The sequence below is a fragment of the Urocampus carinirostris genome, chromosome 13 (assembly GCF_059441175.1).
Source record: "Urocampus carinirostris isolate Australia breed hairy pipefish chromosome 13, RoL_Ucar_1.0, whole genome shotgun sequence".
Classification (NCBI taxonomy): Eukaryota; Metazoa; Chordata; class Actinopteri; order Syngnathiformes; family Syngnathidae; genus Urocampus; species Urocampus carinirostris.
Window position 1 is genome coordinate 36,622,637 of NC_142361.1, and position 13,002 is coordinate 36,635,638.

The 13,002-nt window shown below is 33.4% G+C and overlaps 1 protein-coding gene across 4 annotated transcripts in view; it reads left to right on the forward strand.

Annotated features, from left to right (window-relative positions):
• disc1 (DISC1 scaffold protein) overlaps positions 1 to 12,669 on the forward strand; it is a 55,786-nt gene extending 43,117 nt beyond the window's left edge. Inside the window, exons 12-14 of one of the 4 annotated variants that reach the window (XM_088351763.1) lie at positions 1,543 to 1,587; positions 5,187 to 5,312; positions 9,986 to 11,481. In XM_088351763.1, the coding sequence (XP_088207889.1) occupies positions 1,543 to 1,587; positions 5,187 to 5,312; positions 9,986 to 10,174 (360 nt within the window). In that variant the 3' untranslated portion in view covers positions 10,175 to 11,481. Of the gene's footprint in view, positions 1 to 1,542; positions 1,588 to 5,186; positions 5,313 to 9,985; positions 11,482 to 12,640 lie in introns of those variants that run through there. The other 3 variants (XR_015852539.1, XM_088351764.1, XM_088351766.1) reach the window with 3 other exon arrangements.
• Positions 12,670 to 13,002: the final 333 nt, after the last annotated feature.

The window sequence follows — 13,002 nt, forward strand, 5'->3', positions numbered from 1 at the left end:
ACGAGTGACAAAAAGACTGAGAAAAACGTCAAAGAAAAAAGTACACTTTTAATTATAAAAAACAAGAAAAAAATACTTAAATTGAAAAAAAATACATTTTTAAATATAACAGAAAAGAGAAAAAAAAAATTAAGAAAAATATTATTTTAAAAAAATTGAAAAAAAAAGAATAAAGGGAAAATATATTTTTAAACAAAATTGAACACATTAGAAATTAAAGAAAAAATACAGAAAAGAAATAATTAGAGGAAACATTTAAATTGATTAAAATTTAAAGAAAAATAAAAAAAGAATTAAAAAAAAAAAGAAAAAGAAGAAAAAATCAATTAAAAAAAGTAATGAAAACAAAGACCTAAAACCCTAAAAAACTTATTTAGAAAGACGAAATACTAAAAATTTTAAGGATAACATGAAAAAAAAGAATGAAAAGAAAAATCCAATTAAATAAAAATACAAAAAGAAGATAAATGATAGATTTTTTTTAAGAAAGTTAAAAATAAAAACAAAGAAAGGAAAAGTTACAAGAAAAAGAGTAAAAAAATAGAAATTAAGAAAAAAAGATAAATAAAGAAAACTAAACAAACGTTGTGCCCTGCGATTGGCTGGCAACCAGTTCAGGGTGTCCCCTGCCCACTGCCCGATGATGGCTGGGATGGGCTCCAGCCCCCCGCGACCCTAATGAGGATAAGCGGTACGGCTGATGAGATGAGATGAGATGATAAACAAACGTTGACAGAAAAAGAAGCAAAGAATGCATACATAAGTTAGTACACATTTTTAAAAAGGAAAAGGATCAATACAAAAAACAATAAATACAAGAAAAAATTCAAAAACATAATTAAGGAAAATATGAAAGATAAAAAAGAAAAATAAACAAACATTGAAAGAAAAAGAAGACATAATGTATACATAAGTAAATAAAAATTAAAAAAGAGAAGACAGAAGGATAAATACAAGAAAACAATAAATACAAGAAAAATACAAAAACATAATTAAGGAAAATATAAAAGATAAAAAAGAAAAACAAACGAACACTGAAAGAAAAAGAAGAAAGAATGCATAAATAAGTAAATACAAATTGAAAAAAAAAGAAAAGAAAAGGGTCAATACAAGAAAACAGTAAATACAAGAAAAGTTACCTCCCCCCAAAAATAAGGAAAATTAAAATCCTTTAGTAATAGACGTATGATTACAAATTAACAAAAAAATAAACAATGACAAATTAATAAATATTCTAATCAAACATATACAAAAACTATATTTTCCAAATAGACAATTTGAAAATGAGCAAAGAATAGAAATCTGTGATTTTCATGTAATTTTCCTAAAAAGTTCTTCCCTCCATCATTTCATAACATGCAATTTTTTAATGAATAATAATGAGTTAATCATAATTGAAAATTGCACAGGCAATTTCGAATACTGAGGAAACCCCGATTCGCTGCTTATTCTGCCGTTGTTTTGTCCTTCATGAATAATCCCGGCATGAAGTAAAATTATCTTTTCGATAATTCATGAGCATAAATTCCATTTTTCTTGCAGAAATTGGAGGAGTTTTTGTTTGGCATGGAGGAGAACAACACGCAGGTTCGTCACCTTTCATGGGAGATCATCAAAACTAGCAATATTTCTTGCCAATATTTGTTTCTGTGTAATATTTTCAAAATAATTGACTCTTGATTCTTGAAAAATAGCGAAATAATGTAAAAAAAATGGAGTACTGTATTTTACGCACTATAAGGCGCACCACCTGAAAACAGTATTTTGTGATATATTTTTCAGATTCAATGCACATGACATTAAATTAATAGATGGATAGATGTCTAGATAGATGTCTAGATAGATAGATAGATAGATAGATGTCTAGATAGATAGATAGATAGATAGATAGATGTCTAGATATATAGATAGATAGATAGATAGCTAGCTAGATAGATGTCTAGATATATAGATAGATGGATAGATAGATAGATGTCTAGATAGATAGCGGTCTAGATAGATGTCTAGATATATATCTGGATGGATAGATATCTAGATAGATGTCTAGATTGATAGATAGATGTCTAGATGGATAGATAGATGTCTAGATGGATAGATAGATGTCTAGATGGATAGATAGATGGATAGATAGATAGATGTCTAGATAGATAGCGGTCTAGATAGATGTCTAGATATATATCTAGATGGATAGATATCTAGATAGATGTCTAGATTGATAGATAGATGTCTAGATGGATAGATAGATGTCTAGATAGATAGATAGATGTCTAGAAAGATGTCTTGATAGATAGATGTATAGATAGATAGATGTCTAGATAGATGTCTTGATAGATAGATGTCTAGATAGATGGATAGATATATGTCTAGATGTCTAGATAGAAGTCTAGATAGATAGATAGATAGATGGATGTCTAGATAGATGTATAGATGTCTAGATAGAAAGATTAATAGATGTCTAGATGGATAGATAGATGGATGTCTAGATAGATAGATGTCTAGATAGATAGATAGATGTCTAGATAGATGTTTAGATAGATAGATGTCTAGATAGATGTTTAGATAGATAGATGTCTAGATAGATGTTTAGATAGATAGATGTCTAGATAGATGTCTTGATAGATAGAAGTCTAGATAGATAGATGTCTAGATAGATGTCTAGATGTCTAGATTGATAAATGTCTAGATAGATAGATTAATAGATGTCTAGATAGATGTCTAGATAGATACATAGATAGATGTCTAGATGGATAGATAGATGTCTAGATGGATAGATAGATGGACGTCTAGATAGATAGATGTCTAGATAGATAGATTGATAAATGTCTAGATAGATAGATTAATAGATGTCTAGATAGATGTCTAGATAGATACATAGATAGATGTCTAGATGGATAGATAGATGTCTAGATGGATAGATAGATGGACGTCTAGATAGATAGATGTCTAGATAGATAGATAAATAGATGTCTAGATAGATGTCTTGATAGATAGATGTTTAGATAGATAGATGTCTAGATAGATGTCTTGATAGATAGATGTCTAGATAGATAGATAGATATATGTCTAGATGTCTAGATAGAAGTCTAGATAGATAGATAGATGTCTAGATAGATGTCTAGATGGACAGATAGATGTCTAGATAGATGTCTAGATAGATAGATGTTTAGATAGATAGATAGATAGATAGATAGATGGATAGATAGACGTCTAGATAGATAGATAGATGGATAGATAGATAGAAACTTTATTCATCCCCGTAGGGAAATCCACACTTCCAGCAGTATCCTTTGTGTTTAAAAATAAAATAATAAAATAAATATATAGAATACAAAAATACCCAATATAACATTTTGGTATAAAGTATTTAAATAGTGCTATGGTAATATGCAAATGTGTGGGTGGGGTTTCATGTGGGCTTTCACTCCTCCGGGTGGAGTTAAAGAGCCTCATGGCATGAGGAAGAAATGATCTCCTCGGTCTGTCCGTGGAACAAGACTGTGACGGCAGTCTTCTGTTTGGAGATGATGCTGTGTAGTGGATGTGATGAATTGTCCATTTAAATCAAAATAATTCAGTTTATAGAACATACATAAACACGATGATGATGTTTCACCTCTAAAATGAATTGGGGCAATAAACAATTCACATGTTAAGTAGAAGACGGCACTCGAAGAACACTATATGTTTCTCAAAGGCACAACAGTTACTATATGCAGTAGGATTTAACTGTAACTACGCATTTCCCATTTTTCCCAGTATACAAGGTGCACTGCTTTATAAGCCGCACCTTCAAATATCAGGCCAATTTGGCACTGCAGTCCTGAAATTACGGTAATTTTGGGGGAAAAAATACAATCCACCATTTTTCTACCTCTTGATAGCGATGGACAACATCACAAAATAAAAGGAGAAAATATTTGATCTGAGATTTCTGGTTGAGCGGATAAAAAAAGTGGCAAACAAAGCTATAGAGAACGTGGGGTGAGGTCGTATTGACTTTTGGGAAGAGGCAAGAAAGAAATCAATGTACTGTGCAAACACGGCGCTCTTATCTGCTAAAGAAGGCGCTAACCTTTACAGCCGCTAAACAAACAGAACGGCTCCCTTTTGTTGATGAAGGACATCAAACCTCCTTGCGGGGAAAAAAGACAAATTCCGTTTTTTTTTTCTCTTTACCCGAATCAATGTTCCCTGAAAGCTTCCGAAGGTTCGCACAAAGTCTGTCCATTGATCCCAAGTGTTGTCAGGACCAGAATGGAAACAGGACCCACTCGCGTAACGTTTATCACGAGTTTTATTAGAATAAAGGGAGGGTGTTGCGCCCACGATGTTGGAATTGCTGGACGCGGGAAGCAGGTCGCTCTGAACGCGGAAGTGGGACTTCTGTGGCGAGCGATGGCGGTGTCGGGAACGGAAAAAACGGGTCAGAAGCCGGGATAGAAGAGCAAAAACGTGGTCGGGATCGGAAACAAGTCGAAAGCCAGGAGAGGAGAGTAGACGTGCTCAAGATCCACAACAGATAGTTATTCGGGACGGGAGAACAGTTGGGTCGAGATCAAATCAGTTCGTAATTCGGGACGGGAGAGCAGACGTGGTCAAGATCAAAACAGATCGTAGCGGGAGACAAACAGGAGCAAAAAAACGGGACAGGCAAAAAAGGGCTTGCCGTGTAAAAACAGAGATTCGCAGACAGACCGACAAAAGGGGACTGACAGGACAGAATTTAGAGCCAATCCGTCAACAAGCTGCAGCTGGCGCCACACGAGCAGGGCCAATTGGGCGCCATGGCAACCGTGACAAGTGTGGCGACCAACACGTCCAAAACCGGACTTCAAATCAGTTTACTTTATCCCACGTTGATATTGACTTAAAAATACCGTCCTTAATGAAACGCAGAAGGAACCCGTGTTGTTTTTGTCCGCGTGCACTGTAATTCCGTCCGAACTTGCTAGTAAATTTATATGGCAATTTCGAGCCCTGATTTTAATGTGCAGGATGGCTTTTCTTCTGTGACGAGAAGGTCTGGGCAGTGCAATTGAGCTGGATTACTCCTTAAGGTCCTTAAAAATGCTTGAATTTAGCCTGAATTTAACCTGTTTCCTGACAAAAAAACAAAAACAACCCATTTTTCATAAAATCCTTTGAATTTTTTTTAATTTTTTTTCATTTTTATTTGACATTTCCAGGACGCTTCCTTCGAGGACGAGGAGGCGTCCGACCTTGCCGAGCGCTGCCAGCTGATTGGACACCGACTAGCGACCTTGGAGGACGACCTTCAGATGGCCATTTTGAATCGGGATGGGGTCTTGGCCCATATCCTTTCGAGTCCGGGTTATTGCACTTCGAATCGGGATGTTGCACTTAAAACTGTAACAAAGTGAACTTGACAACGAAATAAAGTAAAGAATACAATGTAAAAGCATTAACCAGTATGTAAAATAAAACACTTCTACGAACCAAAACACAAAAACATGAGCATCTAAGACACAACCGGATTATTGTCCTTTAAAAGACATATTGCACTCGAAACCGGGTCATTATAAATAATGATAATAAATCAAATACCGTAAATTCCAGACTATAGAGCGCACCTGATTATAAGCCGCACCCACCACATTTTAGGAGGAAAACCGATTTTGTACTAACACAAGCCGCACCGGTATATAAGCCGCACGCGCCCACATTAAAACATGTAACACAAAATTAACCCAAACCTGACTTTAAGTCCCGCGATTGAAACTCAATGTCCTTTATTAAAGTACACAGTCCAAAATTCACAGCCGGCAAAATGAACGAAAAATGATACCGGTACTTAAGGTTTGATGCAGACCTGCAGAGTCCGGGTCCCCTTGAAAGTAATCCAAGGAAAAAAGTGTATATTTCCAAAGGTAAGGGAGGGAAAAATATATATCCACTATTGTCCGCCGCGTCCACAAACACGTCTCACCTTTACTCCACTTCCCGTCAGCCCCCGTTGTTTTCGCCCCTTCTTTTTGATTTGCCCGAGCAAAACATATCAGAATAAGTCTCTAAAATAAATACATTACAAAAATATACAGTTGCAAATATATTATACATGGTTACACATGTTTACAAAGAAAGACGGTACACCGAGAGAGTTTTCAAAGCTTTAAAAATAAGAATATAACTTTCATCCCAAACGGTGCCTGTGACAGGGCAGTTAATGGTAGCAACACGCTCGCAACACAGTAAACGGGTCTGTTAAAAAAACATACCGTACTTGTAAAAATCAGGGTAAACCGTCCTCATCTTCCTCCTTAGAACTGAAGCCATCAAAGTCGTCTTCCTCAGTGTCGGAAAGAAACTTTGTCATATAGACGTCGTCCCACGCTCCCATCCACTCCTGATTCTGTGCCCTCCTCTCCGTCACGCAGCAGACCGGCTTTTCGGAACCCGTTGGTGATGGTGGATTTTTTGATGCTGCCCCACGCTGTCAGGATCCACTGGCAGACTTGCGAAAAAGTTGCCTTTCGCATGCGGCCAGTTTTAGTGAAAGATTTCTCGCCGCTCGTCAAGCCAAAAAGTTGCAGTCTTCCTCGGCACATATATTCCACCGGTCTAAATCTTTTGTACTCGAGCGCCGCTGGCGGCCGTTAGAAAAATGACATAAATTGGCCGTAGGGAAAAAAGTAGCGGCTTATAGTCCGGAATTTACGGTAAATGTGACCGTTAATAGCTCAAGCTAGCAGCAGAACGGTAAGATTCTGCAAATGAATTGTCAAATCCTTCATACCTTGAATTTCAGCACCTGCAGAAGATGCTAATATGTATGCTAATATGTATGCTAATATGTATGCTAATGAGTCCACGCTAATTACAGGTCACTTTGCTTCATTTTTTCTGCTAATTAGGACGCTGATTGGACGGAGATTAGCGCGTTTGCATTGTTCATTGTCAAAAGGTCGACGAGACAATTTCCTTGATGACGTTTTTCGTTCGTACAAAAGCCGACATACTCTCCGGGAAAGAACAGCTAAAAACTCTTTCATGAAATAAGACAAAATACAAAATATTTATCGAAAATAAAAAAATACAGGATATAAATGATTACAGGGTAAATTTTGTTTTGCTGAATATAAAAAAATAATATAAAAATAATATAAAAAACAATTAAAATATTATAACAAATGCATATACATTTAAATAATAATTCAATTATTAATAATAATCAAAAATAATAGTAATACATATTAAATAGATAGATATATCTATATTTTTCTGTGTGTATTTTCTATATATTTTACAATATCAATATTAGATATTTCCGACCTGTGAGTTATATGCTAAGGATGCATTTTCTCTCTTGTAAAGTACGTATTTTAAACTTACGATATATATATTTTATAGGTAAAAATTACATGCATACATAATGTTAATTTTATTTATTAGTTTTGATTAATCTATTGTAATTATTGTTTAAAAATAATCTTAATTATTATAATTTTATACATTTATAAACATCTCATCTAATCTCATTAGCCGTACCGCTTATCCTCATTAGGGTCGCGGGGGAGGCTGGAGCCCATCCCAGCCATCTCCAGGCAATGGGCAGGGGACACCTTGAACTGGTTGCCAGCCAATCGCAGGGCACACGGGGACAGACAACTCACTCGCTCGCTCATTCACACCTAGGGACAATTTGGACCGGCCAATTCACCTGAAATGCATGTTTTTGGAACGTGGGAGGAAACCGGAGTGCACGGGGAGAACATACAAACTCCGCACAGGAAGTCTGGAGCTGGATTTGAACCCACGACAGGTTCCCATGACATGAACTGTGCCGCACAAGCGCTAACCACTGCGCCAAAATTGTCCCTAGGTGTGAATGAGCGAGTGAATTGTCTGTCCCCATGTGCCCTGCGATTGGCTGGCAACCAGTTCAGGGTGTCCCCTGCCCACTGCCCGATGATTGCTGGGATAGGCTCCAGCACCCCCGCGACCCTTCTGAGGATAAGCCGTGCAGCTAATGAGATGAGATTTATAAACATATGTTTATATATTATAATTTTTTATCATTTCCATTTAAACTTTTTGACGATGATCTTATTATTATTATTGTTTTTGAATTATTTATATTTTTTTTATTGTTGATAAATATTTTGTATGTTTGGTTTTATTTTATGATTTATTCATTTTTCAAATTATGATTTTAGTTATTGTTAATCAATATTCTGTATTTTTTTTATGATTCTTTATTATTTTTGTGTTAAGTTTTTGAATGATCAAATTTCATTTTACGTGTACGTCTTATTTTTACCTGTTGTGGCTTGATTCGATTTTTCAATTATTTTTTTAATAATAAGACAAAATTTTATTGATTTTGTTTTACCAGAAAAAAAATATGTCAAAATATAGTCAAATAAAAAGGATTTACCTTATACAAATAATGAATATAATATAAAAAAAAATGTTTTTTTCTGTTTTTTGTTGTTATACCTGAAAAAAATACACGATGGATTTGAGTTCTCCGTTAAATAATAAATCTGCTTTTTTTTAAACTTCAGGCAAAGCCAACGTTTGAAAAACGTGTTATTACGCTGTAACCTGAAAGCGTCTTTGGAATCTCTTTTTGGTCTTTTAATTATTAATGGAGACAATCTGTGTCCATCGAAAGTGTAAAAGAAGAAAAGGAGCCGTGTGGGAGGGTGGTCTCCATCTGTCATTAGCACCCCCCCCTCAATTAAACACAACAGCTCGCTAGCTTGTTTGGGCTTTGGAGAAGTCCCCTGTGAGGAAGGCACCCCTCCGGCACCGTACATTGACGCATCGCGCACGACCGAATAGAAAATGACTCCCATTTGCTCTTTGAGTGCATGAGGTTCGATCAATTAGCCGGACAAATTGTTTTCATTGTCATTATTCAATTTCATTTTGCGCTTTTATTTTGAAGAGATTATTTTTACTGCTGTCTTGTTACCTTTACAAATGTATTTATTCATTTGTTTTAAATATATATATATATTTAGCGTTGGGTAGATCAAAGCCAGGAGAGAAAGCTTACCACGTGTTGTGAGTCATCATTTTATTCCTATTTAGTTTCTTTTGTCTTTTATTAGCATATTTGGTATCGGAGTAATCCAAAAGTAATTGAAAGTAATCCATTTAAAGTAACCCTACCCAACCCTGTATATATTATTAAAATCAAATTATTTTACATTATTAATTTATCGTATTTTTGTGTTTTATATTCTCATTTTTACTATTTTCTTCGTATATTTATTTGTAGAAATGTAGAATTACTTTTTAAGGATCAAATATTTATTTGAATTTTACATTTATTAGGTTAGTTGTTTCTTTTTAATTTTCTTAATCATTTTAAAAAAATGTATAATTTGATTAAATCCTACAACTATTATTAATTTCATAATGTATACACATATACGTATATATATATATATACACGAATTTTTATTTATTCAAATAATATAAATCATTTTATAAAATCGGTTTGGGGTTAATTTGTAATGATTAATTTATTTGGTTATTATTATTAGTAGTATTATAATAATTATTATTATTATATGTTATCATCCAATATATATTTTTTAACTTTCCTCTATATTTGATTTTCATTTTTAATTATCATTGCAATCATTTTGTTTATTCATAGCAGTTGATGATTTTTTTTTTTGGGGTGGTTTTGATTTCATTTCTTTTTAATGGATTTTTTTAAATACCGTTTTTAATAATTTATTGATTTCATTATTTAATCATTTAATAAATACATGTTTATTTTTACAACATTTCAACTCTTTATTGATATATATTTTTTCATTTTTTATTTTAATTGTTTTATTATTTTTGGTGATTCATATTTGAAACTTTTTTATTTTTTGTAGTTATCTAAAATTGTTTTTCTGTATTTTTTTCTGCATATATTCATTTTATATTTTATATTTTTGGATAATTTTTAAATCTTTTTTTTATCGATTCCACATTTTTCTCTTTAACCGGGGCCTGCGCACAGTGGCTGGAGAAGCAAGTCCAGGAAGTCAAGGCCACGTTACAAAACATGCTCACCCACCTAGGGGGAGACGAGGATGGGAGTGTCCCTCACTCGGGGGACGAGGACCCCCCTGCCCAAAACGGACTTTTCCTAGAGGACCAAGAAGAGGACGAGGACCAGTACTTCAGTGACAGCTGGGAGATTTGAGACTCCGCCCCCTTTTCCTTTTCAAAATAGAAAAATGTTCTTCAAATGAAAGTCAATTCCAAGATATGAATATTTTAAGTCTTTCTTTTTGTGACTTAGGGACACAAATAAAAATGCGCTGTCCCTTTTCGGGATTTTTACTCTTTACATCACAGGTGTCAAGCAGGCGGCCCGCGGGCCAGATCAGGCCCGCTAAGGGATTGAATCCGGCCCGCGAGACAACACTCAGAGAAGCGCAAGAGAAAAACAAGCTGCAGGTTGAAATATGTCAACTTGATGTTGCCAAAGAAAGGTTCCTCGAACAAAGACACTGTACTTGTATTTATTTCTCTCTCACTCTCTCTCTCTCTCTCTTTCTCTTTCTTTTCCATCCCTTTTCTCCCACTCTATCCCTCTCTTTCACTCTCTGTGTCTCTCTTTTTCTCTTCCTTTGTTGCTCTTTGTCTCTTCCTCTCTCTGTGTCTTTTAACCTCTTTTGCTCTAACTTCCTTTTTTCCTTTTCTCTTTTTTCTTTCTCTCTTCTTACCCTTTGCGCTTTCTTTTCTCTTTTCTCTCCCTCTGTCTTTCTATTTCTCTTTGGATTTCTTTCTTCCTCCTCCTTTCTTTTCTTCCTCTCTCATGACTTTTTATCTTTTTTGTTTCTCACGCTCTCTCCCTCTCTCTCTTTTTCTTTCTTTGTCCCGCCCTCTCTCCTTTTCCCTCCATCTTTCTCTTATTTTTTTTATCTTTCTTTTTCTTTCTCTTTAATCTACTAGTCCGGCCTCCGACAGAATGTTTGTTCTATCGTGTGGCCCCCGAGTTAAAATGAGTTTGACACCCCTGCTTTACATCATGTCATTTTGTGTGTTTTGGTGCTAACTCCGTCACTATTTTTTTTTTAGATTTTCAGAATAAATGCATTTTTAGGGTACTAAGTATTTATCTATTTTTTTCTTTAATAGTTAGATTTTTAGAGTGACGTTTTTTGTGTTTTTTTTTAGTTATAATTTACTTCTATATTTTGGGTGAATATTATTTTACCGTAAGTATTTTCTAGATTTTTTGAATATTTATTTCAGATTTTTGGGAATAATTCTATTCTAGCTTTTCAGAATACGCAGTCGTTTGTTTTTTCCTAAATTCTTGGAATTTCTTAATTTTTTTAGTTTTTTTGAATAATATCTTTGTTTTTACTAAAAAAAATTCAGGGAATAATTTGTATCTGTTTTTTTTCTAAATTATTTATTTACGTTAGATTTTCTGATTTATTTGATTGTTTTTGGGAATCTTTTTAGTTTTTCCGTTTTTTTTTGGAATAACTATTTTTTTTTCTTCTGTTTTTTTGGGATGGATATATATATATATATATATATATATATATATATATATATATTGGAAATATTTTGGTGAATTAAAAAAAAATATATTTTTTAATCTGTTTTTTGGGGAATAATCATTATTTTCCTGAATATTTTTTCACAATTTTTAGGGGACTCTTTATGTTTTGAGGATCATTTTTCGCATTGACCTGATTAGCCCCCCCATATCTTCAGTATTTTATTTTGTTTTTTGGAATAATTTCCTTTTGTTTTACCAATTTTATTTTTATTTCAGGAAATATTTTAATTTTTTAGTTTTTCTGAATAAACGATAAAATTTCCTTTAGGTTTTCTGATTCATTTTATTGTTTTAGGGATTTTTTGTGTTTTTTTTTTTCAGTTTTTGGGGGGTAATAATTATTTTCTAGTTTTTTGTAATTGTTTCTTTCTCCTGTTTTTCAGTTTTATTTATTTATATTCTGGGTATCATTTTGTTTTCCCGTTTTGCAATTGTATCTCGTTTTTCCTGAATGGTTTTATTTTAGGTATTCTGGATATTTCGTTTTTGAGGAATTTTGTTTTGAATGATTTTCAAAATATGTTTTTTTTCCTTTCAGTTTTTCATCATTTTCTGTTTTGAGGAAAAGTATTGTCTAGTTTTTAGACATGTTTTCCCTTTTTAGATGTTTAAAAATATATATTCTTAGGAATATTTCTTAATTTCTTTTCAAATTTGTGGGGAATAATGAAGATTTTGTAGTTTTTTTTACAATATTTTCTCCTGCATTTTGTACAGTATTATTTAATATTTTATCGTTTTTTTTCTGTTTTTGAGGAAAAGTATTGTCTAGTTTTTAGACATGTTTTTCATTTTTAGATGTTTAAAAATATATATTCTAAGGAATATTTCTTAATTTCTTTTCAAATTTGTGGGGAATAATGAAGATTTTTTTTACAATATTTTCTTCTACATTTTTACAATATTATTTCATATTTTATTGTTTTTTTTTCCTGTTTTTGGGAATAATCACTGTTGCCGTGACGATGCCGTTTTTCTGGTCCGAGAATAAAGGACGAAATACGATTCGAGCTACATAGACGAAAAAGCCAAATTATACGCACAAAAAAATGCACAATTCAATGAAGTTTTTCTATACCACTTCTTTAGGCCGATACCGGCTGTCGATAACAATGAAGTATCGATACCACCAGCACTCATAACTGGTATCGGTAGTGGTACGTTTCCTGATGAAGAAAATCGGTGGAAGAATGTGAAAAATGTAAAAACAAATAAAGTATTTAAACACTGAGACGTAATATTTATTCAGAGGAAAATATGAAATATGGATTCTTGATGAATGATTAAAATTACGTTTTCATATTTTATTTTCATGACTCTCCTTCGAGGGTATGTTTCATTTCTTATAAACCAGAACGGAAACAGAACCCACTTGCGTAACGTTTACCACAAGTTGTATTGAAGGAACGAGGAAGGGCTGAGCCCATGTTCACTTTCGTACTTGGGTTGTG